A 27,932-nucleotide genomic window follows, 5' to 3' on the forward strand; every position below is an offset into this window, starting at 1 on the left:
CAATCCTAAACCACAAGTCACAAAAATGGATAATGTTAAATATATAATCTTACATGATAGCCTATACAGAAATTCTTAAAATAGTTGTTGTTCTCATGTTTACATTGAAGAGTAAAATAGTAACACAATTTAGATTTAAATTAGTTCACTCTACTCGCGCAATAAAACTTGTTCACACAAAACAATAATAGTTTGTATATCCATGACTGAGAAAGGCCAAGTTCTGACAGTTGTCAATGATAAGGCATTGCCATGAGATGTGAATGGTACTTCAATCCTAATGTCAACGTGGGCAATGGGGACAGCTGTTTTTTTCTTTCGCTACACTTTAATTAGTTCTTTCAGTGGGAGATACTTTGTTGCTGCTACAGCTCACCACTGTTTGCCATTCATGCATATTAATAAGCAATCATTACACTCTTAATGAGACTATCAAAAAGTCATGCAATTAATGTGTGCAGGTTCTTTCGGAGGAGTAGAGAGAAGGGCTGCTCGGGCCTTTGAAAATCATTGGGGGAGAAATCCAATTAGGGTCAAAGAAAGGGAAGGGAATTTGAAGCAATTGTCTTGAATATATTACATATGCACACACCCACGCACACAAATACACACAATTAAGATTTTTATTCTTCAGGCTCAAATGCTGTTCCTTGTTCAACAAGTTCGTCATTTCAGAGCATTAGGGGTAATCGTGAAAAAAAAATGGGATTGTCTCTCTTTATCTTTACCATTGAGATTCGGTCTAAAAGACCACAAACTCATACGTGCGTTGACATGTATTTTAGCTAGTTACTCTCCTCAATTTATAATTAGCCTGCCAGAACTCCATCAGATAACGACCATTGTTGTGTCTGGACTGAACCTGTAACAATGGACATCCTAAACCGGCCTTTGACATAATGTCAAGAAATGGAAATGGAGTCAGTGGGCAATCATTTGAGAGAGCAATGAGGGCCCATCTTCTGGAGCTCTCCGTCATTGGTGTTTGGCCTTTCAATAGCTCATAATATAATCTCAGTGCAGTCAATACGTCTGACAGTACCAGACATTTTTACACAAAGGTAGAGAAGATCAAGAAAATGTTCACATAAATGATGTACGACAGCCTCACATAATTTTTGCATTGTAGTCATACTTGAGCCTAGATAATAAAATAGCAATAACTGCTCTAAAATTGCTGTGAACAGGGAAATACAATTTCAATTTACTTGATGAATAATTTCAAGGAGTGCTATCATTAAATATGGAAAATGTCTCAATTTATAATGACAAATTTGTCATAACAAATGTACCTACCAGAAGCCTTCTGTCGGACAATGTTGCGGGCCTTCTCCACACCAGGGGCACCCGATGTGGTGGCAGAACGAATCCTCATGGGTTCCTGAACTCCTGCACCACTAAGGTCTCCTTGCTTCCTCCAACTTAGAGAGAAGTAACGTGCCACTGCCGCTGCCTTCTGGGAGTCCTGAATCATTCCTGCTAAGGAGAGAACATTTGTCTGTTTCAGCATTATTTTGGTAATTTCCTGGATTTTTCATTATTTGCTCGTTTAACCTCAAGAGATATTACAAAAGAATGGTATACATGTTCTCAGACTGTGATACCGTGGCTATAAAATGACATTTCCCGGCAATTTTTTGTGCAAACAAAAGTTCCAGTCCGCCGCAATTGGGGGTGATCCACTGTAAAGTGTTTTTATTATTCGTGTTTTGTAATTACAAATCACTAAAATGGCGGTTTCGTCCAGTCAGCAGTGTGGCTGAGTGCCCTGGCTGGGCTGGATGGGGCAGTTTCCCAGACTTGTGGCCTTTACTCGGTGATGGTGTCCGAGTAATTCCTTGGCTTCTATGTCCTCTGGGCTACCCTCGTTTGAGGGTATGATGGACTGACAACCTTGCTGCACTGACGAGAGGTTGGCTGTGTGATCTTAGTCCTACACATCTGCAACTAATGTGACCGAATCTCAAGTACTGCCATTATAAGGCGCCCCGTCCATTTTGTAGAAAATTTAAGAGTTTTAAGTGTGTTTTATAGTCGTGAAAATACGGTAATAGGAGCAGCAAGGCTAGGCCTATTTTGAGTCTTCTACCGAATGCTGTTTTTCAAAGTTTAAAGGTTTGATCAAATTTCAGAAGGCTTTCAAAAATTACATCATGGGTTCAGCTAACTGAAAGTTAGTGGTGGGAAGTCAACCCTCATGAAACACTGACGCTTTCATCACAATTTGTGCTGAAAAGGATTAAAAACTTGAAGACTTCAATGACAGTGACACCTAGCGGACAACTGAAGACATAGCAACCTCTAAAGAGCACGACTGAAGTACTGGCACTGTTTCCCATAGCAGCAAAAAAATCTGAAAAGTCTGTATGGTCAGTCAAGTGTTTTGTACATTAATTTCAAATAATAATTACATCATCATATCAATAAAATATGCAGATGTGGTACCTCATACATTAAAACATATTCCAGATGAACCCGAATAAATAATAATAATAGAATAAATGCTAATTACATTTAGGCTTGAATGTTGAAGGGTTTATTCACAGTCACTCTTTAAATGGCTATACCCTCACATCCCCATTTTGAAGCATAATGATGCATCTTATATAGCTAGTATGCAACCAAAGCATGCAACTCTGTCAAACCTGTCAATCTGTCATTGGCTCAGAATGCGTTGAAATGCTATGAGCCACTGACACACACTGAAAGACTGATGAAAAGCTTCAAAACATTTTGAAGGAATGAAGTGTGAAGAAAAAAAGCAATGATGTTAGTAGCTTCAAACATACTCAGTCACATGACACTGGTGTTTTGATACAAGCTCTGATGCAGCGTTTCAAATCAAATCTGCTTCAGGAAGAGTGAGACAACCTCCAAAGCCTTGCTATCATTTGCCCATAGCTACGGAATGTACTTGACCTAGAATTGATTCGAGTAAATTGTAAGATGACGAAAAGGGGAACAGGGCACACGTGACGAAGATCACTTTTAGTAAATTTGCTCATCCAATCCCCCACTGCGCAAGTTGTCTTCCTCACCACGTGCTCGCTGTTTCTTCTCCTTCTGTTCACTGAGTTTATCAAGAGGCAGATTGGCCATGTCGAGGCCGTAAACACAGCGGGCCAAGACAGCCGTCAAGGAGTCCATGATGCTGGCCCACTCGGTCACCAACTCCTCCCAATAAGTCAGAGAGGACAGGACTGCAAGCAGCTCATCCCAGAGCTCCCGAGAGATGAACACACATAGGTTGGCTCGCACCCATGCCACAATGATGGTCTAAATGCAAAATAAGAGCAATAATAAATAGATACACTTTAAACACTAGACTGTGATCTGACAAACGAAACTACCTATCGTTTGTAATTGTCATGATAAGAGAGAAGTCAGTCAAGACAAGTAATAGACAACTAAACAAATATCCAATTCATCAACAAAACTAATATTTTGATAATTATTTGTTTAAGGATAAACAATAAATATGTACAATAACTTAAGGCATGAAACAGAGTAGACATGTAACTATTACTATGATTTCTCGTGTTTTACTGCTCACCTGTTTATACAGTAATACACACCCATGAAATTTAGCTCAAAATTATCAAAAAAAACTACAAACCCAATTCCAATTAAGTTGGGATATTTTGAATATATAAAAACAGAATACTAGGATTTGCAAATCATGTTCAACCTATATTTAATTGAATATACTACAAAGACTAGATATTTAATATTCAAATTGATACATTTTATTATATTTAGCAATCACTGATCGTAAATTTTATGCCTACAACACGTTCCTATAAAAGCTTGGATGGCAGCATATGTTTCTCCAAAGGCTGTATGTACCTTTCAGCATTGATGGTGCCTTCACACATATGGGTGTTACCCAGGCCGTTGGCACTAACGAACCCCATACCGTCACAGATGCTGGCTATTGAATATGACATCCTTAACAGTCCAGATGTTTCATTTTGTCTTTGGCCTGGAGGACACGACATCCACAATTTTCAAAGCCAATTTGAAATGTGGACTTGTCGGACCACAGAACACTTTTCGACTTTCCATCAGTACATCTTAGATGAGATATGGACCAGGGAAGCCGGTGGCATTTCGAGGTGATGTTGATAACTGACTTTTTGTTTGCATAGTAGAGTTTTAAGTTTAAGTTTCATAAATGGAGCGTCAAACTTTAGTTACTGACATTGGTTTTCTGAAGTGTTCTAAGTGCCCAAGTGGTGATATCTTTAACACATTGATGTTGGTTTTTGATGCAGTGCCGCCTGAGAGATCAAAGGGAACGGGCATTTAATGTTGATTTTCAGCCTTCCTGCTTATATGCAGTGATTTCTCCAGATCCACTGAACCTTTTGATTATATTATGGTTCATAGATAACGAAATCCCAAAATTCTTTGCAATTATACATTGAGGAACATTATCATGAAACTGTTTGTCCATTTTCTCACATACTTGTTCACAAAGAGGTGAACCATACCCCATCTTTGCTTTTGAATGAGCAATTCAGGGAAGTTTCTATTATACCCAGTCATGGCATCCCCCTTTTCCCAATTAAGCTGTTCCCCTGTCGGATGTTCCATACAGGTGTTTGATGAGCATTCCTCATGTATATCAGTCATTTTTTTGCAAAATGTCCCAGCTTTTAGGAACACGTTGCAGCCCAAAAAAATTAAAGTTAATGATTATTTGCTAAAAACAACTATTTGTCAGTTTGAACATTAAATAACTTGTCATGGTAGTGTATTCAATTAAATATGGGTCATACATGATTTGCAAATAATTGAAAAACATTCTTATGAAAGGGTCCAGCTTTTTCAGAACCTTCAGATGGCACCATACATTGATAGAATGTGAAAGTATTTTCCATTTTTCCCTTTAACACTGCATAATGGGAACTATTGACGAAAATTTTTGGGGGGTAAAATCTGCACTTTACACATGAACTTACGGCAATCAATTAAAGAGATAAAACTGTCCGAATTCTCCAATTTCACCCACTTAATAGTAAATATTCTCGGATGTCTGTATTCTTCCAAGTATGCAGATTGATTATATTTGTGGTTCATCAAAATAAGACACTTGCAAAAATCTGCTTGCAACATTTGTGTGACGGAACAAACAGTAACTAAATCATAACACGTTTAAATAAAAATATTGTAGTCAGTTTAATCTATTACAAAAATAATCATTTGGAGCTGTAGTGTGGTGTCATTGACAAATAATTGATATGAAGATGCCTCATACAGTGCTGGGCTCCTGATTTCTGTTTTTATTTTGCATATCTATCACACACAAAGGTTTCAAATCATCAAACCAAATTTAATATCACTCAGAGACAATTCAAGGAAATAAAAAATACAGTTTTCAAATGACAATTCAATTGATTAAGGAACAAAAAAAACAAAGAAAAAACTAAAATTCAGGTTTTGGAGTGGCAAACTCAAAGTCCGGCTTTAAATCCAATTGACCCCTCTGTAGAAATTGCGCAATCCACGTCACTGACCAATCAGAGGCCAGAGATCTGCATAAACCACGCCCCTTTTTGGACCCGCAGTTTTCTCAGACAACGCTGGATGGTCCAGTATAGCTTCTGTTGGAGTTTTATCGCGTATTTGGGTTCTTTAACAATAGATATGGTTAAGAGGTGCAGTCACGGACTTTGTAATAGTGACGACAGGTATCCTGAAAGGCTAGTTGGAGTTCAATTTGTACCCTTTCCAAAACCGAAGAGCCAGTACGAAAAATGTCTTTGATGGATCACACTTTGTGGAAGACCGCATCATCAACTGAATCCATCTAAAATCAACCAGAACAGAAGACCGAGTACGAAAAATGTCTTTGATGGATAAAACTTTGTGGAAGACTGCATGATCAACTGAATCCATCAACCGGAACAGATATGTTTGCACGAAGGTAAGTCCTATATTTGATTTTCAATACGTCTCATATAAATGAATTAGCAGTTCTTCGCTTGCATAATATAGTACATGTGAATGATTGACACACTTGATCTGTGTTGAGCGATATTTTGCGATGATCTGACTGCACAAACGTGTCCCTTTGTTCGCGGCTACGCTAAACCGGACTGTGTTTGCACGAAGGTATGCCCTATATTTGATTTTCAATACAAGTCTCATATAAATGAATTAGCAGTTCTTCGCTTGCATAACATAGCTAAGTGTGAATGATTGACACACTTGATCTGAGTTGAGCGATATTTTGCGATGATCTGACTGCACAAACGTGTCTCTGTTGGCGGCTAGCGAGCTAAGCTAAACCGGACTAGCGAGTCCTAAAAGCCTTCGACGTGCACCGAGACACTAAGACTGAAGAAAGGATGTTTGAGGACACTAAAGTAGTGATTGTCGTACTCGGTTGGGACTTACGTAGGTTCGGCACTAATTCAAGAATAATTATTGAGGGGAGCGCGTGACGTTACACAAAGAAAACGAGAGAAACAACTCGTAAATCAAGCCTCGCCTTCTTTCCCTTCATACGGCGGTTCACAAACGGCTATGCAGATACATATACAGATTCTGCACACAAGTGGGATATGTAACACGAAAATAGGAAACTGTCAATGACGAATTCGTCTTTGGGTTATAATATATTAAATTATGTGGCTTCTCGGTCTTCCTCTGACTCCGGAAAGATCTCCCGCTAATATCAATGGTTTCTCCGTCGATATGCATGGAAATACCATTGAAATACCGCTCGCTGAAATACCTGAACCCTCTTGTCTGCTTTTCAGTTATATTTCACTGTTAGCTAAGAATGCGATTGAGAAATCAGCCGGTAAATTGGGCAGTTTCGCTCTATTCTTTTCTTGCTGCGCCGATATTTTTGCTAATTGTTTGTCTGACGTCAGCGCACGTGGCGTGACGTCATTTCAGGAGGCGTGGTTAAGTGCCCTGTACGGAGGGGTCAATTGAAAAGCTATGGGTTGACCTTAAACGGGCAAAAAAAAAAAAAAAAAAAAAAAGGAAATCAGGAGGGGGCGAATACTTTTTCGCAGCACTATAAGTGTGTATCAAACTAGTAGGACTTTGCATTACTCACTACCCACATAGTAGTAGTGGTAGTTTTAAAAAGGTTAGTTAGTATATCACTCATTGAAGTGTGATATTTGATTGGAATTTGTTTTTTAATCCTCAGACAATAACAAACAACTGTTTAATAAACAGTAATCAGAATAAATTATTTTTGAATAAACCTTAATGCAATACATTTTTATGTGATTATTCAATGGAATGATCAAAAGTATAATTGATTAAAAAAATATTCAAGAGTGACAGCCCGATTTGTGAGTGGGAACAGACATACCCGAAAAAGGATTGATGCCAGACTTTCAGCGAAGCTGTCTTTTCTTTGGTTTTCTGATGGCCTCTTCATCACTGCTTCTGTTATCCTCAGTAGGACCTGTAACATCTGCTCCCTGCAAAACAATGAAACGGAATAGGTTGGAGTGATGGGGAAAAAAAAAAAAAATTTAACCAGGCATAGAAATATTGTACTCACCATGTCTGTGTGTCCATTGTGTGCTCCATGATCATGTGCCGGTAGATGCTCAGGACACACTTACACACCTCAACCTGATTCTCCAAAAGCTTGGGTACGTCTTGGCATGGCTCAAGGAGGAACACATTTGAAGAGTTCGTCAGGAACACCTAAAATTGTAGAAAGCTATGACTATAGTAAACTAGTATGACGATTGACATGATCACGGTGCATAACAGACAGACCTGTAGTGTGGGCTGGATTCCTGCCTTGATGTCCCTGTTCTGCTCCTCCGTGAGAAAGCCTCGACTGATTGCGCTGCTAAAAGAGTAGGTCCTTCCCCAACTTGACGATCGCTTGTGGCCGTGACTCTCAAGTACCTGTTAAAAGACCTGGCTAGTCAACCTTTCAAAACAAATCAATAAACCAATGAAAAAGCAATAAACCAAAAATTGTCCACCGTGTGACAGAAATTTACAGACAACATTGTTCCAGATGGGCTCCACCTCTCTCAGAACCCTTCTCTCAAACTTTAAAATAATTATTAGACCTTCTTTTACAATAACTGTCACTTAGCAACAAATGAGTCTTTTCTTGTTCTTGTTTTATTTGTTAGAATGACACATCCTTTAACCACTTTTCAATGACTATGATTTATTGTCTTCTTGTAGAAAAGTTATCATGAATGCAAAATTTTTTTTAAAATTCAGATTTCTGCATTAATGTTTTATTATTAATTCAACTCAAGTTTCAGCAGGACACAGCCTGGTCCAATATGATTGGCAGCAGGAAGCATGGCACCAAAATATGGCTACTTTATTCAAGTAGGACAAACACTGCAGCTTCCCGGCTGGAAAATTAGCATTTGACTGTAGTTTGGTGGCATTATTAATCCCCCCAAAAACCTGAGTCATAATCCTATCCTTAGCCCTAACTGTAACAAATACGATTTTTTTTAATGTTGCACAATTGTGATACATATCTGGAACGATCATCTCGTTACATCTCTTTAGCCTGCCCTTCCCGCAATGAAGGAAAAAAAAAATCATATTGCATCGGGGGTTGTCCTGCGTACAACAACTGTGAAGTATTTCGTCATAGCCTCACCGAATTCCTCCTATGCCCGGGTTTTTGTCTATGTGACCACCAAAGTTGCATTCCACTTGGCCAACTGGTTCCCATCAGCTCCCTCGGGAGTCCCACAAGCCAAATATGTCTGATAGGACTCCTTCTTCAGGTGGATGGCACCCTTCACTGTTGATTTCCACCTACATGTTAGGGTGTTGCCGCCACAAAAGGCACAGACCACCTTACAGCCGCAGCTCCGTCGGCCACCTCAGCAATGGTGATGCAGAACATCGTCCCACACCTCTCCCGGAACATGAGCAAAGTTCTGTCAGAGGTGGTAGTTGAAACTTCTTCTGACAAGAGATTCTGCCAGCCGTTTCCAGCAGACCTTCACAATACGTTTGCTCCCTCCCCCCAATTGGAGGGAAATCACTACTAGGTGGTGATCACTTGACTGCTCAAGTGTCCAAGATGTGGTCGCAATTCCGATGACACGACTACAAAATTGATCATCGAACTGTGACCTCTGTTCTGTTCTGGTGCCAAGTGCACCTGTGGACACCCTTATGTTTGAACAACGTGTTTGCTATGGACAATCTTTGATGAGCACAAAAGTCAAATAACACGGGGCTTTTGCTCCCACCCATGCCCTTCCATGTCTCAATGTCATTGCCCATGTGAGCATTGAATCCCCCACCAGAACGATGGCGTCCCCAGAGAGAGCACTCTCGTACCCCCTTCTAAAGGACTCCAAAAAGGGTGGGTACTCTGAAGTGCTGGTGCATAGGCACAAACAACAGTCAAGACTCAAGCGGTGCATAGAGGCGAGCCTGACTATACCTAATCAGACCAGCTCAGAGAGGTGATATTCCACATCCATCGAGCCAGCTTCTGTAGCCAGGGATCGGATTGCCAAATTCCCTCCCTTCGGCCATCATCTCAGCTTGCTGGCTGTGCACGGCTGGGCCCCATGGATGGCGCTCGCCTTCGAGCCCCATTTCCAGGCCTACTTAAGAGGGGGGCCCCGGCGATCTGTGTTCGGGCAAGGAAAACCTTGATCCATTTATGTTTTTCTTTATAGTTGTCTTACAGCTGTTCTTTGTCTGGTCCCTCACCTCGGACCTGTTTGTAATGAGTGACCTTAGCAACGGGGAAGCCGCTGACATCTTTGCTCCTTGGATCATTGGGACACACAAAACCCTCCACCACAATAAGGTGACCGATTCCAGGAAGAGTATTTAGGAAATTAAATATTTCAAATACCAGCGATGTCAACTGTTTCTTTACACAATACAGTACAATGCTGAGTTCTGGTTTTCACTTGAGATCTGCAATCAATTCAGCTTTGCAATCCACTCCAGTGCAGTCCACTAAAATTATCCAGTTTGAATCTATGCCAGACTGTTATTTTTCTATTGAAGTATAATGTATTAATTGACTTGAAAATCTACTTGAGTAACTGCCTTTAAAAAAAGTCTTTCAATCATGAATTTGTCTGAGTGCAATAAATCTGAGTAAATGAAAAAAAAAATCGTGTAATAAATCAAGGTGTATGCATGTATTTGTAATGACTGAAAGTTATTGTATTATATAAATATAGAAATTTATATAGAATTTATGGAGCTACTATAAATTCTGACTGAATCAACACTTTTTTTTTATTTCATTTTTTTAAACTTTTCATTACCTCAATGATATTTTCATCTATTACCTAAAATAGGACTATTAAATACATAGCTATGTTTACCTTGTCACGTTAACGTATGTTTCAGTTTGATGTACATCAATATGCTCTTAATTATAATAAAAAAAACAGCTTGGCTGAAGTGACAAAATAATAAAGATATTGGTCTTTGCAATACAGTTTAAAATTCAATTAGAGAAAAATTAAAAATATTTTTTCCCATTTATAAATTACCAGAACAGGGTTTTGTTATGAGCATAAATATAAATGCTAAAATTCCATCATGTATTCTTTGAAAGTGCATCTTTGTGGATATTTAGCAATCTAAATATGTACACCAATACCTGTGCTTGGATGTTATTATTCTCTGCATTGATTATCTGCTCAGTGCCATCATCTACTTCATCTTCCTGTGCAGTTTTGTCTGGCTCTGTCATAAAGCTGGGCTTGTCCTGTAGTATCCACGTTCGGTACACTTTAATCACCTTCCTGGTTGCAGATGCCTCGCAGGACGGTAACAAGAAAGCCTTGGAAAGGAAAATTCAATTACTTTATTATATCTGTGATGAAGCTGCATAATACAGTAACTGGAGGGATCTTTGCAATAAACAACCAGCAGAGGGAAACATATTCCCTTCAAACCCAGGCCAAATCTGCCAGGGAGCCAAAAATTTAGGTCCGATGTAATTACTGGTAGATTGTGGACATTAAACAAGTAATAATCTTCAACGATTTGTACTAATACCTGGTGGAAGACCTCGTTGACAAAATTCACATTATCCCTGGTGGACAGTAAGATGGCTTGCACCATGTCATAGACATACTGGTGCTCCTCTTCAATGCTACATAAACTGGAATCACTGGGCCGTCGATCAGAGAGTGTGCTACTATTGGAGTGGCACTTCTCAGGCTCCCCCGTGAGACCGTTTGTGTCCCCGTCTGACATCTTCTCCTTTTCCTTCTCCTGGAAGCCACCACCTGCAGTGACAGTCTGGACATGCCATGCTTGTTAGAAACATTTACTGTACATACGGTGCATATTTAGAAACGTGGTCATTTGGATGAAGTACAGTACCCATAAATGCAACAACATATAACCAAAGAACATAAAACAACATGCACAACTTCCCAACCAGTATTATTATCAGTACTAGAATTCATATTGTAGCCATTTGGTAAAATATTTTTTCTCCTCAAGAATATACACAAAGCACCCCCATTTTGAAAAAAAGAATGTGGATTTAGTTTTTTTCCCAGACATGGCCATAAATATTTGGACCCTTTGCTGTGATTCTCGTATATTTAACTAAAATGCTGTATGTTTCTAATGATCACCTTCAATGAAGTCCCACTTGTGTAAATTTCAGTAATATGACTTGATTGGGAAAAGGCGTAAAGGTACCTATATAAGAACTTCAAGCTCATAGTGCATGGAAGAGCAAATGAGAATCATGAGCTCGAAGGAACTACCCATATTGAAACAGAAGTACTTTGGTCCAGAACATCTGGCCTCATGGCTCTACTAGCTCAAGTAGCTGTTTTTACTCACAAAATAATTTCTACTGCCCTGAAGGTTCTGAAAAAGAGAGTGGCCTGCATGATCTTTAATTTGAAGACATTTGGGATGACCGATACTCTTCCTAGGGCAGGCCCTAGGACCAAACTGATCAATCGGGATAGAAGAGCCTTAGTGAAAGTAATAAAGAACAATCCAAAGATCAGTGTGGCTGAGCTCCAGAGATGCAGGAGGGGTTATGGAAGAAAAATTTTAGAAAGTCAGTAAATTGTTGCGGCCCTACACCAGTCAGGGCTTTAAGGGAGTGTGGCACAACAGAAGCATCTTCTCAATGCAAGACCCATGAAAGCAAAGCCCAGACAGTGTTTGCCCAAAAAAAAAATAAAAACGCTCCCAGATGATGAAAAATAAGATTCTCTGGTCTAATGAAACCAAGGTGGAACATTTTGGCCATGAAAAACAGGCAGTGCTCATCGCCTCCCCAATATAATCCCAACAGTGAAGCATGTGAAGCAGTTACAGCGTTGTCCAGTGAGGGTGTTTTTCAGCTGCAGGCACAGACACTGAATGAAAGATGAATACGCCCATGTAAAGATATCCTGGATGAAAACCTGACAGATATGGAGTGGATCTTCAAGCATGAATGGCAGTGGATCCCCACATATGAGTGTGAAAAGCACAAAAAGGTGCTTCGAATCAATACTAAGCAAAGGGAGTGAATACTAATGTCCATGTAATATTTCAGATTTCTTTTTTCAATAATTCCATTTTTTTTATTTTACTGTCAATAGAGTGTGCTCTGTGTACATTCATGAGGAAAAAAAATTAAAAATGACTTTAGGAAATGGTTGCAATGGTCAATGGGAAAAATTAAAGGGGTCAGAATAATTTTCATATCGAATTTGTATTTTTTCTCCAGCAAAATTCTGTAACTAGATGTTTTACTTCTCATCTGAGCTAGCTTTATCAGTTAATGCACAGTTTTGAAAGGACAGCGCCAGCCTATGTGTCGGTGGTCAAACTTCACCATTTATCCCCCAAGTCAAAGACATGCCTCAACCACGGATGAACTCACGTTTCTGGGATGCAAAATGACATTTGTTAAGCTGCACTGCAGAAAGGACTTTGCCTGTGTACATACAATATAACTAGAATGTCACTCCGTACAGCCAAACCTGTGGCACTGACAGGGCGTAACTGTTAATATAAATGAAAAAATTACAGCACTCTCTTTCACCTAGGTCATTTCATTCTCATGCCACCATGCCGCCACTGCGTAGTTTCTTAGTGGCTAAATTATTGAGTCTCTGTGGAAGGGAGGAAAGGACAGCATTGACCGCTTGTGGGAGGTAGTATGTGTTTTCAGCCACCTCTGGTTTAGAGATGATTGTCTCTCTTGCTCTTCTTTTTCAAAAGATCTGTCTTCACTTTCCAGGATGTGTGAATTTTTTCCAGAAATAAAAAGTTTCTCTGAAGTGCGGGTAGACAGCTGTGTGTTGGACCTTAAGAGTCACCGTGCCAATATTGCAATATGTGCCTGGACAGTGGTTGCTAAGTTTATCCAATACAGTATATACATTTTCGGAACTTGACAATCTACACCAGATTGTTCTTTTGGGTTTTGATATCACATTTTTGGTATGTAACAGCATCTAGTTCAGGGTGTTACCAGGTTGGAAGTGTATTGGAATACTTTGTCAGTTCAAAATCCTTCTATCTTGTCCATGTGCATTAGCTGATGAAGCCTGTAAGGATGAATGGTGACATGTCCAAGATAACCAGAACAGTCCAGTTGCAATCAATTCAATGCTCTGAGAATCCTTTGTTTATCTAGCCCTATATTCTTTCATTAGCAGATTACTTCTTGGTCTTTGAACAGAAGGGTATTTTGGGAGGTGGACATATTGCAATGATACCACAGCTCAGTGACTCAAACTGTAAATATTCATGTATCTTTAACTTTATGTAGATTGATGAAATTTTCCCACTTGGATGAGCTTTGGAAGGACTTCAGGGCCATTCTTGGTGTTCTGCGCTGCTGTAGCACTGGTGATGAACTTCTTCTTGAGGAAGAAGGTGACCAGCCAGGTGATGAAAGCCACACGAGGTGCCAGGTATTGGTCCCGAGTGCAGTAGGTGCTCTCGTTATTCCTTGTCACTGGCACATATAAGGGTTTTGGTCTATGATGTGGGAGGTCTATTTCCAGGAGCAAGAGGGGAAAATAGATGGGAAGTTAAAGATGGAAAAACTAAAAAAATCTGACAAATTCAGAGAAAGACAAACAGACAGACTGACAGACAGATGAACACATGCACTACATAAGTAGGAAGCTTTGAAAAAAACTAATTTCAATACTGTTCACAGTAGTTTATGATGGAGAAATAGAGCCATTTAACTGGTATTTTTAATGTGTCCTAAGGGGTCCAATCCCAAGTGATCAGTACTATATACAGGTGCTGGTCATATAATTAGAATATCCTGAAAAAGTTGATTTCCTCTAGGAATTTCATTGAAAAAGTTGAACCCATATTCAATCATAACAGACTAATACTTTTCAAATGTTTATTTCTCTTAATTTTGATCATTGTATATGACAACAAAAGAAAATATCAAATTCAGTATCTCAGAACATTTGATTATTTAAGATGGATAAAAAATAAATATTTCCAGAAATGTTGCTGAACTGAAAAGTATGAATGTGAAAAGTATGAGAATGTACAGAATTCAATAGTTCGTCACAGCTCTTTTTGCCTGAATTACTGCACCAATGGGCCGTGCCATGGAGTACATCAGTCTGTGGCAAAGCTCTGGCGTTATGAGAGCCCATGTTAATCTGATAGTGGATCTTCAGCTCTACTGCATTGTTGGGTCTGGCGTATTGCATCTTCTTCTTCAGAATACCTCATAGATTTTCAATGGAGTTGAAGTCAGGCAAATTTAGCAGACAATCAAAAAGAGGAATGCCATGGACCTTAAACCAGGTAATGGTGGCTTTGACACAGCGTGCAGGTTCCAAGTCCGGTTGGAAATGAAACCTGCATCTCCATTAAGTTGGTCAGCAGCAGGAACCATGAAGTGCTCTAAAAATTCCTGGTACACGATGACATTGATCCTAAGGAAACACAGCAGACCAATACCAGGATGTAATGGCACCCCAAACCATAACTGACTGTGGAAACTTCACACTCAACACCAAGCAATGTGGATTCTGTGCCTCTCCTTCCTCCCTCCAGATTTTGGGACCGCGATTTCCAAAGGAGGTGCAAAATTTACTTCCATCAGAGACCATAACTTGGGACAACTCGGTAGCAGTCCAGTACTTGTTCTCTTGAGCACAGGCGAGACACTTCTGATGCTGTCTCTTGTTCAAGAGTGACTTGACACAGGGAATGCGAGAACCGAAATCAAAGCCTTGCATTCGTCTGTGCGTGTCGTTTCTTGAAGTACCGTATTTTCTGCACTATAAGGCTCACCTAAAAGCCTTTAATTTTCCCAAAAGGGACTGTGCGCCTTATAATCCGGTGCACCTTTTACATTGATCAATATTGAGCCTTTAGTGCAGCTCCATCTAATGGATGCATAACGTAACCCCAGCCTGTACTGTAGTGTCTATTCTATGAGCCTTATAATGCGGTGCGCCTTATGGTGCAGAAAATACGGTAGTGAATCCAGCTGCAGTTATCCCCATTACTTGTACAGTTTTTGCTCTCACATATTTTCCTTCCATTCACCTCTATTAATATGCTTGTACATAGTTCTGTGAAAAGCCAGCCTCTTTAGCAATGAGATTTTATGTCTTGCCCTCCTTGTGCAAGGTGTCAATGTTTGTCTTTTGTACAACTGTCAGGTCAGGAGTCTTCCCCAAGATTGTGTGCCCTGACGGAACTAGGCTGAGGGACTACTTAAAGGGCTTTGCAGGTGTTTTAAGTTAAGTGGCTAGTTAGAGTGTGGACCCAGGGGTCTTCAATATTGCAATTCTACATAATTTTCAACTTTTCTGAAATATTCAACTGTGTTTCATTACTTGTCAGTTATAACGATCAATATTAAAAGAAAAACACTTGAAATCTCAGTGGGTGAAATGAATGTATAAATTATACAATTGTTACTTTTTGAATAGAATGACTGAAATAAATCAACTTTTTCATTATATTCTAAGACCAGTACCTGTTGATGTAGGCAGATTTTACTACTACTATTTGTTAGGATCCTGTATAGGGCAGCAAATTCGTGTACAAGAATTAGTCAAGGTGATTTGTTGCTGTTTTGATAGATTTCGTGTATGTACTGTAAAAGAGCACCCCCTTACCTAATAAAGGCTTGTAGAGATTTGTGAGTTTGGTGAAGGACGGAAACAGATGGGGAAGGTAGTACTTCTTGAACAGGCTGAAGAGAAACCTGAAGCCTGTCTCCAGGTTTTCTTTATTTCTCCACTCTAAACTGGATGCCTGGCAGGTAGACAGAAAAAAGACTGACAAGGTCAGGTTACTGGGAGTGGCGTTGAATAAACAATCACTCAGTCTTTGACAGTTTCTTTGCTCCACAATGGATTGAAGGTACTGTACTTAGCGATAGCTTGCAAAGGCAAAATGATGTTGCCTAGGTGCAAATGAAATTATTATATTGACAGTCAACAAATAACTGCTAAGACGTTTTGGTTTTTCATTTGCCAATTGTACAAAAGAGAAGCACTTGAAGAAATGCTCACGATGTCTGTAGCATCCAAAAACTAATAAAGTAGAAAGGAAGTGAGCATATAAATCAAGGCATGCAAGACTAGTAAATTCAATATTCAAATTATAGATTTGTTTGATAATAATAACCAGAACAAACTTCCCCTTTGGGTTAGAGGCAATCAAGGGCCAAATGTGATGAGAAAAATAGCTATGTGGTATTTCCCTTGGAACAGTAGCAATTACCTGGGTAACCATGAACTTGAGAAGGGTTTCGAGGATGTAACAAGTTTGGTCATCTGCTATCTTCTCGCCCAACACAGCTGGGACAAGTGGCGTGATCTCTTCAGGCACCACCTTAGCTGTTCACATTGACATATACAATAAGAAAATACCCACAGCACCATAGAGTCCCTCAACTTGAATCAACAACTGAATAAAACAAGAATGAAGCAGTATGTAAGCCACTGTTTTTTCCTTGCTTACCATCAGGTGGGTTGGAGAAAGGGTTGTAAATGATCGTGTCAAGGGTACAAGGCCCCCTGGAAGAGGGCACTGCAGGGAAACCTGGCACCAGGCAGGCATAGATAAGGAATTGCTCCTCAGCACAATTGTCCCTCAAGGCTTGCAGCCACAGCAAGAAGAGACGTATCCCCTCACATCGGATCTAGATTAGGAAATGGATAAAGGGACCAATACGGATATAAAAAAAATGCAAAAGTGGAATCAACGTTCATGTTTACAGTGACTCGTGTAACTGAATATGAAGCTGTGAATTAAGTAGTATTGGAAGAAATGCAACATTTTTACACTTGACATCAGTTGGGTAATTCGTCTTATTATGTTGGAATAAATTCAGCAGTTACCTTGAAAGAATTTCCAGTGTGTAGAAGCTTTTTCAGAATAGAGCCTGGAAAAAAAAGAAACAAATGCTATTTGTTAGGTTTTTGCATGCCTTATATTGACTCCACCTACATCCACCCAGATGCTCACAGTCACAACAAACACTACTGACTGGACATGTATAGCTGTCTTTTCTTTACCAAGGCAGATAGACTGACCTTGGTGGGGGTCTTCAGAGAATTGCTGTGAAAGTGTGTGTGTGTGTGTGTGTGTGTGTGTGTGTGTGTGTGTGTGTGGTGTGTGTGTGTGTGTGTTAGGGTCACATTTTCCTAATGAAAATGAACTTATGTGAAATTTGTTGGCAGTGACATGCTTTCGTAGAAGCTGTCTGCTCCAATCAAATGAGACAAAGCTCTGATTGCTAAATGACTCGGGTTGAGTCTGTGCCTGCGAGAGAGAGTTAGGACAAGCACTCAAACTGCAGATTGACAGATCCTAGAAGGAAACATGAGGCAGCCAGTTACCTCAGTTAAAGTGGATTTATGTCAGCAGAAGAAAAAGTTTAAGGTTAGTGTGGTGCTTTCTTTGATTTGAGAGGTGAAACAATGAGTGAGTTGTATGTAGGACAAAAAACAATAGCAACTGTGATGTTCCACTGCCTATTAACATCAAATAAATGTAAATATCAAACAAACATAACCAATATGAACATAAATGGGGAGTTAAATTATAAGGGAGGAGAAAAACTGGTTTAACAACCCTGTGTGAAAAAGTAATGGGCCACCAAAACCTATTGAGACATCCTCAGAATAAATAACTGAAATCAAGCGTTTTATGATAACTTCACATCTCTGAGGAGATATTTTGGCCCACTCTAATCATAATTAATTTCCTCTGGTCACACCCAAACCTGATTACCTCCAGACCTGTTCAGTAAAGAAATGCCTGAAACAAGATTCGTTCTGAGAAAATCAAGTCAGACAAAAGATCTAAAAAAAGCTGCAACAAAATGACGAAATCCCCCAAAATTCCAGAGTAGTTGAGAAATAAAGTAATCAACATATTGTAAATCAATGTGGAAAGGGTTACAAAAGCCATTTCTAAACAGGTTAGACTATTTGCATGAAAAAAACCCTCCAATGACGAAAAATTCACATTACGAAATGACTTCCGGAACTAATTAATTTCGTAAGTAGAGGAACCACTACATTTACATTTGTTTGATGATCTTGAAGATCAGAAAGAAAGCAAAAATATAAGAATTTGAGAAGGGGGCAATACTTGTTCCACAGCACTACATTTAAAATGCACTTAGATTCTTGAAAAAAAAAATCTTCAAATTAGTGTCAATTAGTGTATTTGTTGGTTTGGTTTTTTTGCTTGTTTCATTTGTTGAAAAAAAAAAAAAAAAGATCAGTATTGTACATACCTATACTGTGAAACTGCCACCGGTTGTAGATTTTCTCCGGCAAAAACTGCAGGATTTTCTGTTGGAAACAAATCATATCAATCAGTGAGCAATGATCAGCTATTCTTTTATGCAGTACCATTTGGCAAATAGGTTTAGGGACATCTGTATTTGTCCCTTTACCGCTCTTTCCCTGCTTTTACAAGACAACAAAGTACAAAGAAACGTCATCACCTCACCTCCCAACTGCTTTACAACTCAATTAGAATGCCCTAACCTTTCAGCAACTAATTATTACTCGTCAAAGCTGCAGTAGGTTAACTGGCTTCCCATCTGGAGAGATGAAAACAATTGCTAGGTAACTGAGATCGTTCACAAGCTTACACACAAGTTTGATAATAGTCATTGAAATGTGAGCAATTTATGTGCCAATGGTTTATTAATTCCAAATCAGCGGATCAAGAAGACTTCATGAATTTAATTTAGAGGTCAAGTTTACCATGATAAAAAAAAACCTGTTCTGCTGCAATAAGACAGAAAATAGAAGAGCTGTGAAGCTCCCAAAGGAACGTTTACTTCTGCATCTGGGTGAAAAAAATATTTTCAATACTACAGAAACCTCTGCAAAAATAAACCATCCTCTGCTATTGTAGAACATCCATGAACCGGTGACTACTACTATTACTAACAATAATAACAGTAATAATAATAACAATTGTGTAAATAACATCAACAACGATAGGACTAAGATCAAAGATTAGTTAAAATTACCAATAAATAATAGAAAAAAAGAGTTGATCTAAAAATCAGGCATAATGGGGTAAAATGGGTCAAATTCTTCATAACATTAATGTTGACTATTGTAGTTATGCAGATGAGACACAATTATATAGTTGAGGTTAATTGGGGCGTTGTTTCACTGTCTAAAACAGATGAATAAATGGATGAGGCAAAACCTTTCTTCTATTAACAAAACTGAAAGAATTGTTTTGGGGACTAGGGAAAAAAGGATGGCTGCTAGTCAATAACTCCAAGCACTCCTTAAAAACCAAAGACAAAGTCCAAAACCTTGGTGTATGGTACTGATGAGATTCCAAGCTGACTTTCAACAGAAATTTCAATTCAGTTACTTAAAATAACCTCAGCTGGAGAACATGTGTGAAGGCACGCATGCACCAAACAGACCAGGAGAAGCTCACCAAAACTTTTATTTCAAGTAGACCTAACAACTGTAAAGACCTCTTAAAACTCTCGCATTGGGCCACGTGGCCCCTATGCATCACTTGACGTACACACAAGAAAGATTGTCGCTGTGCGCAGAATGCCCCGGAGATCATCTCTCATGAATGGTCTGATTTAGTCACATGCTGTTATGACGTACTCAGTGTTCCCCTTGGTTTCACAGGTGCCTTCTTGTTCAATTTTGAAGCATAATTAACGTATCATCTGGTTATCTTGATCAATTTGTTCTAGCAGACACTGTTCCACGGTCACATTGTTGTTGCTTTGTTCCTTGTTCCAGAAAGATACATAAAAAGGGCTAGCAGAAATGGCTATAAAATGTAGAGGAAACTCCAACGAGTGATGTCTTAGCCAATACCAGCTTTAGTGACATCCCTGACTGAGAAGAGAACTGCAGCTGATTTTTGAAAATAGTGTATAGTTTGCGCTCGAGCATAAAGGCTAACTGTGCGCAGGTAACGTCAGTGCGGTCACCGCCCGTACAAGTATAAAGAAGTCTTAATGGTCTTCTGACTGGACTCCCCCAAAAGAGGAGCAGCTGAGTGATGCAACTCAGATTCTCACAGGAACAAAGAAGTCAGAACACATTACTCCAATACTAAAGTCTCCACGCTGACTTTCAGTCAGCTTTCGAAAAGATTTTAAAGTTAAAAAAAAAAAAGCAATGCTAATGGAATACAAAACCATTTGAGCTCTGAGATCTAGATACGATAGCAGATATCAACCTCCATAAGAAGAAAATAGCTGCCCTATTCCTGGGGACAAACCTATCTACTGCTGGATGTCTGTGTGAAGTCAAACTTGACACTCGACCAGATAAAGATTGTTGTCTTGCCCTCTCTGAATTTAAGAATAAGAACTTAATGGTATGAGGCACCAGGATGGCAGAGGAGAACAAACTGTATCAGACTGTGGCAACCATTTTAGAAAAAGACAGATCCCTGAGGTTTTTTTTTTTTTCCCTGCTGTTAGGTAATCAATGATTTGTCCCATTTTTTATACTAAACATCTTTAGTTGCAACATTCTACTATTTTGCTTGAAAATAAGCCCGTGTGATGAACCCTTAAATTATTTAAGTTTCTCTTAAAGCTCAAGTGTCGTCAAACGGATGATTTTTGGTATATTATTAATGAAAAACCCACAGCCAATATGGTCCCATGTGTTTTTTCACCATAAAACATGATTTTGACATACACAGCTTTTTATAAATTCCGCCATGAAAATCCTCTCAGGGATGTTTTCTCGACAAGAAGCAGGAAGTGACGTAAAGCACAGCGGCACCCCCTCGTGGACTCGTTTGTTTCCATTAGTTTTACCTCCGGGAAGGTAGCTCATTGTTCTTTCGTGTTAGCCAAAATGCCGGCTCATTGCATTGCTGGACATTGCTTGAACACTCGGGAGAATGGAATTACCCTTCATAAGTTTGAAAGAGACCCTGTTCGTTGTGAAAAATGGATTGCATGGGTGAAGAGGACAAGAGCTTCGTGGGTTCCAAATAACAGGTAGATGTGTATACAGCTCCCAAAAAAAAAAAAAAAAAAAAAAAAAAAAAAAAAGTTTGGCGCGCACCACGTAATCGGTCTCTCTCATCACGTAGCAAAAGATCCGCGTATGAAATGTGTTGATATGCGCATACAGCTAATAAAAAAAATAGTTTGAGGCGGACCACGTAATCGGTCTCTCTCATAACGTAACAAAAGATCCGCGTATGAAATGTGTTGATGTGCGCGTCGCCCAGCCAACCATGTCTCGATAGTGTTCATCGAGTACTGCGTCGACTTTGAACATACCCCTAAAAGCAACATAGCTCGGGTCCACCTCCTCCTTATATGCCACCACGCCTCAGCCGGTGTGGCTGAGTTTCGGCGCCGCGTTTGGCGGTCACAGCTTCTGCGAAGGCTGCGCGTCGGGCTTTGTGATGGGGGCGGCTCTGAAGAACCCAGCCGAGAATGCGTTACTCAGTCGTGTGCGCGCATAAAGCGCTCCGGCTTGACTGTGACTAAAGCAGCACCGCTTGGCTCTGTCATAAGCCACAACGGCTGGATGCGATGAGCCGCGTTGGGTCATCTCTGCTGTGGGAGTGGATCGGACGGGATGTGGTTTGGCCATGATTGGATATCATCTGAATATGGCTCGAAACAATACTGTAATATTGCCCTGAGGGCTCGAAACAATCGTGTAACATTACCCTGGTAACTTCACTCGGTTGTGTGGTGTTGTCCTTTTCGAAAAGACCTTTGGTGTCAGAAGGGGCGTCGGAAAAATGCGAATATCTCTGTTGTTCGGCTTCCGTAGTAGCAGGTACTGCGAATTTTCAACGGCGGAAGTGACAATGACATCAAGGACAGATGACGCGACTAATATAGCGACCACTTGGATGTCGAGGGACACTCAATTGCGCAACTTTGTGCATGGATGACGTGCTCTCTGCTCACTTTTTTTTTCCCATATAGACATTGAAGTGAATACTGTTATATGTATTTTTCATTACAATATCAATTTAAAAATGTTTATGGGGATGACAACCTGGCTTTAAAATCCAATATACACTGCAATACCCAGATCATATAGTGGCGCAAGAAATCCAAAGCAAACATGATGAAAAAGCGTTCAGCTGCTTTGATGTACACAAATTTGATTTCCAAGAGACGTGACATCAGCCACAAAGTATTGTTGTTACATCCTAGCACGTTAACAACTTTTTTACATACTTTTTGGCACTTTCACATTTTTATATGATATTTTTGCACTGTACACAATTTGAGTTACCTCGTGTATGAAATGCACTATGTAAATAAATTGGTTTTGCTTTGCTTGTACTGTTTCACTAAACATACTTCTGATTATGGTACCATTGATTTGTACTTCTCAGTCAAGAGATCACCGAATATTTTGATTCACTTGGTTTGTCAACAATTTCCTTTTCTCGACATCCTTCATTTTAAACTTTCCCTTTCTTGTCCTCTCCTCTGAACTAAATCCCTTTCATTATCGGTGGCAGCAGAGATCGTGAAAGACATAGCTGCACCTTACTATTGAGCCCACATGGGATTATAGCAACTCTGTACAGGATCTGTTTGGCTCACTCAGTCTGTCTCCTTGGGGTAGCAGGGATATTATCTTGGGCTGTAACACAGCAGGGTAGCACGGTTAAGCCTTCCCAAACGGGGACATGTGTGCATGCGCTCGCAGACACAATAACACCCCCTTTCTCTTGTGGATAGAGCACCAGCAAAGGAGAGTGAGAATGAGATGGAGAAGCTCGCTCCAAAAGACTCCCCATGGAGCTAGAATGGTGGTCCTAACAATGAGGAATTTACTGGCTGATTCAAGGCGAAAGCAGACTCCTCTGGACTGAAGGTTGCTGGAGTTACTATAATCTGCAGCCATATGCCAGCATAAAGATGGGAGCATTACTGTGGTGCAACTACTGTCTTAGCACATTTACATGATCCGCCTTTAAGTTTCTAGCTGCAGAGCCTGGACATGGTGCAGAATACACTTCTCCGAGAGGTGGTCCATAAGGGCATTTTTATTAACACAGACTCTATGAGGTAACTGATCATTAACACTCCTTTGACTTTGAGATCAATCATCTCGACAAATTATATAACACTGACTATACAACACATTTACAAGATGAGGAATTTGCACATTCATATTGCAGTTATCTCCTTTTATCATTTTAGTGAAAAGTTCCAAAATTAGTTTCCAAAGATATTCTGAAAAGGAAATCTCAAATCTCATCTAAACCCAAAATAAAAACAGTTGTAGTATGACACCAATTACAGAATAGAAATTTGAGTGTATACTTAATTTCAACCAACAGATGGCAACAGAAGAGCAAAATCAAATCGGGCCACTTATTTTGCAAAACAGCACTGTATCCAGTTGAGTTTTCGCTTTTGCAGCAGACCACATCATGGAAATGTTACTTCTCTTTATCATGATGACAATGGCCAGTGCCCAGTAAACAATGGGAAGTTGGATGCATTGAAGCGTAAAATAAAAGAATCAGAAAGCCAATAAAAGCTCTCAAAAACATGTGCTGTACATATTGGTTTTAAAATTCAAGTGATCAATTGATGGCTGTAGAATTGAATACATCCATTCTGTGACATAAAAATCAAACATGCAAACACGAAAGGATAAAAAAGGTGAAAAAAAAAGAAAACATTTGAGTCGAAGTCTGGTTGGGGGGTGTCCCCCCCCCAAAAAAAAGGCAGAAGAGGACAATATGGCAAAGTAAACATTTCGTTAATTTAGTTATTTACCTCCACTCCCCAAGAGGGGTTGCGTCAAGAAGGGCATCCGGCGTAAAAACTGTGCCAAACAGATAGAGCATTAATCTGAGATGACACTCTGTGGCAGCCCCTAACAGGACAAGCCAAAAGAAAGTAGACACTAATCAAATAAATGTTGATTTTGAATTTAAGATTAAAATTACATTTTCCCAATTTCTTCTTTTTGTCTGGACCTGATCCCTGCTTCAAACTATGCGACATGAATAGCATCCTGCTCTTTGAGCACTCTCATTCTGAAAAAGAACGGACTGAAATTGTTGTCCGTTTCACTTGATTTTTCACTATTGCCATCTTCAAACGTTAATCCCAAATCCAGCCACCACGAAAATATTGAGTACAATGTTTTTCGGGCATTTCTGATATTAGTTCATTCTGTGTTGTACCATAATCCCCAACATCGCTCCGTTGCTTACTATATTTAACATTATCAGCCATAAACTAATTTGTTAATTGAAGATGTTTCCTAATACAAGATGTCAACTCTTAATGCCCATTGTTACGTTCCGCTGAGACCGCAAACAGGGCCATGAGCCACAACATTTCAGCATGAAATACAAAAGGCCAGTGCAACAAATACGACGCTGGCTGATCTGATGAGCAAAAATTTTGCTTAAAGAGAAGAGTAGCAATAGAGGATGTCCACTCCACAGGTGGGTAGAGGAGTCAAATATTGTTCTTAAGTGTACGGTTGTTGGACACTAATGTGACTCATGTAAAAGTAAAAAGTACTCTTACAAAAAGTGACTTAAAGTTAAAACGTACACTGAAACATTTACTCAAGTACAGACTAAGTAGCAGAAACAAAAAAAATTTAATTTACTGCACATTGTTTTCGCAAGGTAGAAGTGATCTGAAATATCCACATTTGGGCAAATACTGCTGGACAAATACTGCAATACGTGGAAGCTGTTGTTTTTGTTCATGTAAATATAAACAAGTAATACGCCATTGCATTTACGCTAATGACGAACTTTCCAAAATGGTGGCCACAATGATCAGCAAATAGAAGGGAATGCAAATAGAAAACATTGTGTGAGGTCATGTGACTTTCCTTTGTCGTTTAATTGGTGAACTAGCACAAACACTGAACAATGTGGAAGTCGAAGTCGCAGTCTTGCACATGAAATAGTTTATCAATGAACAATAATGGATCAATAAAAGTAGCAAGGGAGATTTAGATCATTGTAACGAAGTAAAAGTGCCCTTACTACTATAGTCACTCACATTTGAAAAATGTACGGGTGTGGTCAGTCATGCCGGCAGATATAAAGTTGCGGGTGTGATTCGGGATGGAATCTAAAGACATTAAAGTAACTTACTGACTTGTTGTACCAGAGTATGTAGTTGTTACATAATACCATAATGATAATTTATTGAGACGGCACAGACTGAGACAGACATTTTTAAAGAGATTAATAGACATTCAATTTCAAAACTAAGTATTCATATAATCAAATAATTTTATTTCATCATGATGTATTGTTATAATCTAGCGTAATTTACGGCAGTATCTACTGTCAATCCATTGATGAAAGCTAGCAGTAGATGATCTATATCTTCCTAAAGCATGTAGAGGGGAAAAGTTTTCAACTTCAAGATAACACAGTACCATGGGAGAAAATGACTGTTCGCATTTAGATGTATGGACAGACTATAACATTAGAACTTAGATCAAGTCTAAGTAAATCACAATCTCATACTTTTATATATTATATTATAGTTTGATACTGAAACATTAGCAAGTTTCTTTCGGCTTGTCCCTTTCGGGGTCGCCACAGCGTGTCATCTCAGATGAACGCATATATATGTTTGGCACAATTTTTACGCCGGATGCCCTTCCTGACGCAACCCTTCTCAGGGAATGGAGGCCCCAGTGGGATACGAACCCACAACCCCTGGTTTACCAAACCAGTGATCTAAACATTACCTGTGTTATATCCCAGAAATGTTTTCATTGTAACTGAATTTCCTTTGACAGGGCTCATGATGTTGATGACTTTTGACATAAATGCGCTCGCAGTACGTGAAGAAGCTCCGAACATGTGCTTTTGTCATAACTTCCGAACATGCTTAGTACGGTTAAGTTGCATTTCCTGTTTCCGGGTGAATACTGATTGTTTAGGATCAGGCTTGTTTTGTTAATAATGTTTATGAAACAAACATCTAAATTAATGTCAAGACGAACTTTAATATTTTTACTGTCTGAGCAAACACACTAAGCTCGTGAGTGCCTCCTTTGACCACTGTGAGCAACATCAGAAGTATGCATTGTGGTGAGATCATTGTCATCCATTGAAGTTACATTGCTCATTCAAAGATTCAGAATAAAACATTTACATTCCCAATAGAACATTTTTAAGAACAATTTTGTGTTTTTGCAAACTTCCAATGAAAATGTCAACAAACAAAAAAATATATTGCTAACTAAATCAAGCCAAGTATGAACTATAAATTTGAAAGGTCGCTTGCAACTTTTTTTCATTTTTTTTAACCCACAATGATATCCCTGTCTGTTTTTCTTGGCATAAAACTGAATTATTGCTTGAAAAATATCATTAGTAATGCATGTTGAAAGCTGAATGATGCTCCCAAACAGTTTTAAGGTTAAGGTTTTATTTTTTTAACCATTATTATCGAGAGTAAAAACAAGCAGCATGTCAAACTCTCTTTGCTCAATGTTGTCCTGACTGTGTTGCTAACTGGAGGGGTTTTTAATTATGAGTGTACCCCTTTAAGAGCACGAGGGGGGCGGAGCCAGGCAAACTAGCAGGAGACGTGTGCTTCCTTGTTAAAATAAATTTAAAAAAATAAAAACAAAAGACATCAGGCTGTGGTTCACTTCGCTGGATCAGTTTTCATGTGGACTGAGAATGTGCGACAAGTGCGCAATTGCTTTGGTCAAGACTACACAAAATAAGCGACCTCTTTCAAATCTATGTATTTCTACTGGTAACAAATTTCACGCATGTGAATTTTTTGTGCTTGACTGTGCAAATTTGCAAGTGTGGCGGCACGTGACTGCGATCGCGCCTGTCAAATCACAGTGACTGCTACTAGCTGTCAGCCTATGACAACAGATGTAACGACACCTCCAGAAAAACTCACGGGATCTATACGATTCACGTAAATGGGCTATTTTGAGCTCAAAATGATGAATTTTGCCCAAATGCGACTGATTTGCATGTACTCAATATGTCTGCACAGTTAAACAGCAAAGACAATCAACTAACTTGGCTAAATGTTAAATGGTAGTTGAACATTGTCATGAGATATTTCACTGACACATTTCACAGATGGAGCCAGGACATTTTTTTTTCCCTCATGCACTCAGTGTACGTAAACACAGTTAGCCCCCAGAAAGTAAAAACAAAGAATGATGAAAAAAAAAAAAAAAACTCTTTCATCATCTTGATGCTTTTTTCTTACTCTGCTGACTTCAGGATACAGTAAAGGCCTCTTTATACTCAGGTGTGTGGCAACCGCGCTGATGTCACTGTGGCTATTTCGTGTGTAGTTTGCCGTAATATTAGAGTGCAACTCACGTATGGATTTTGACAATGTGCTGCAGTTCTTCTCCAAGTCAGAGGTGTCATGGCAGCTAGCATTGGCTAGGAAGGCACAGGGTGGAGTTTCATCAGTAGTTTTTAGTCATTTCCGGTAGACATATTTACTTTTCCAT

General features: G+C 39.3%; 1 protein-coding gene across 9 annotated transcripts in view; it reads right to left on the bottom strand.

Moving 5' to 3' along the window:
• The window catches only part of ralgapa2 (Ral GTPase activating protein catalytic subunit alpha 2), a 178,078-nt gene that overhangs the window by 125,739 nt on the left and 24,407 nt on the right, over window positions 1-27,932 (bottom strand). For 5 of the 9 annotated variants that reach the window (XM_061843204.1, XM_061843200.1, XM_061843198.1 and 2 more), the window contains exons 4-17: window positions 27,796-27,861; window positions 18,728-18,785; window positions 17,322-17,365; window positions 16,942-17,122; window positions 16,702-16,817; window positions 16,092-16,230; window positions 13,770-13,978; window positions 11,011-11,256; window positions 10,610-10,792; window positions 7,759-7,893; window positions 7,535-7,683; window positions 7,340-7,451; window positions 3,039-3,276; window positions 1,297-1,479 (exon numbers count right to left, since the gene is read on the bottom strand). In XM_061843204.1, the coding sequence (XP_061699188.1) occupies window positions 1,297-1,479; window positions 3,039-3,276; window positions 7,340-7,451; window positions 7,535-7,683; window positions 7,759-7,893; window positions 10,610-10,792; window positions 11,011-11,256; window positions 13,770-13,978; window positions 16,092-16,230; window positions 16,702-16,817; window positions 16,942-17,122; window positions 17,322-17,365; window positions 18,728-18,785; window positions 27,796-27,861 (2,059 nt within the window). The remainder of the gene's footprint in view (window positions 1-1,296; window positions 1,480-3,038; window positions 3,277-7,339; window positions 7,452-7,534; window positions 7,684-7,758; window positions 7,894-10,609; window positions 10,793-11,010; window positions 11,257-13,769; window positions 13,979-16,091; window positions 16,231-16,701; window positions 16,818-16,941; window positions 17,123-17,321; window positions 17,366-18,727; window positions 18,786-27,795; window positions 27,862-27,932) is intronic. The other 4 variants (XM_061843203.1, XM_061843207.1, XM_061843199.1 and 1 more) reach the window with 3 other exon arrangements.

The sequence above is a fragment of the Syngnathoides biaculeatus genome, chromosome 15 (genome assembly GCF_019802595.1).
Source record: "Syngnathoides biaculeatus isolate LvHL_M chromosome 15, ASM1980259v1, whole genome shotgun sequence".
Classification (NCBI taxonomy): domain Eukaryota; kingdom Metazoa; phylum Chordata; class Actinopteri; order Syngnathiformes; family Syngnathidae; genus Syngnathoides; species Syngnathoides biaculeatus.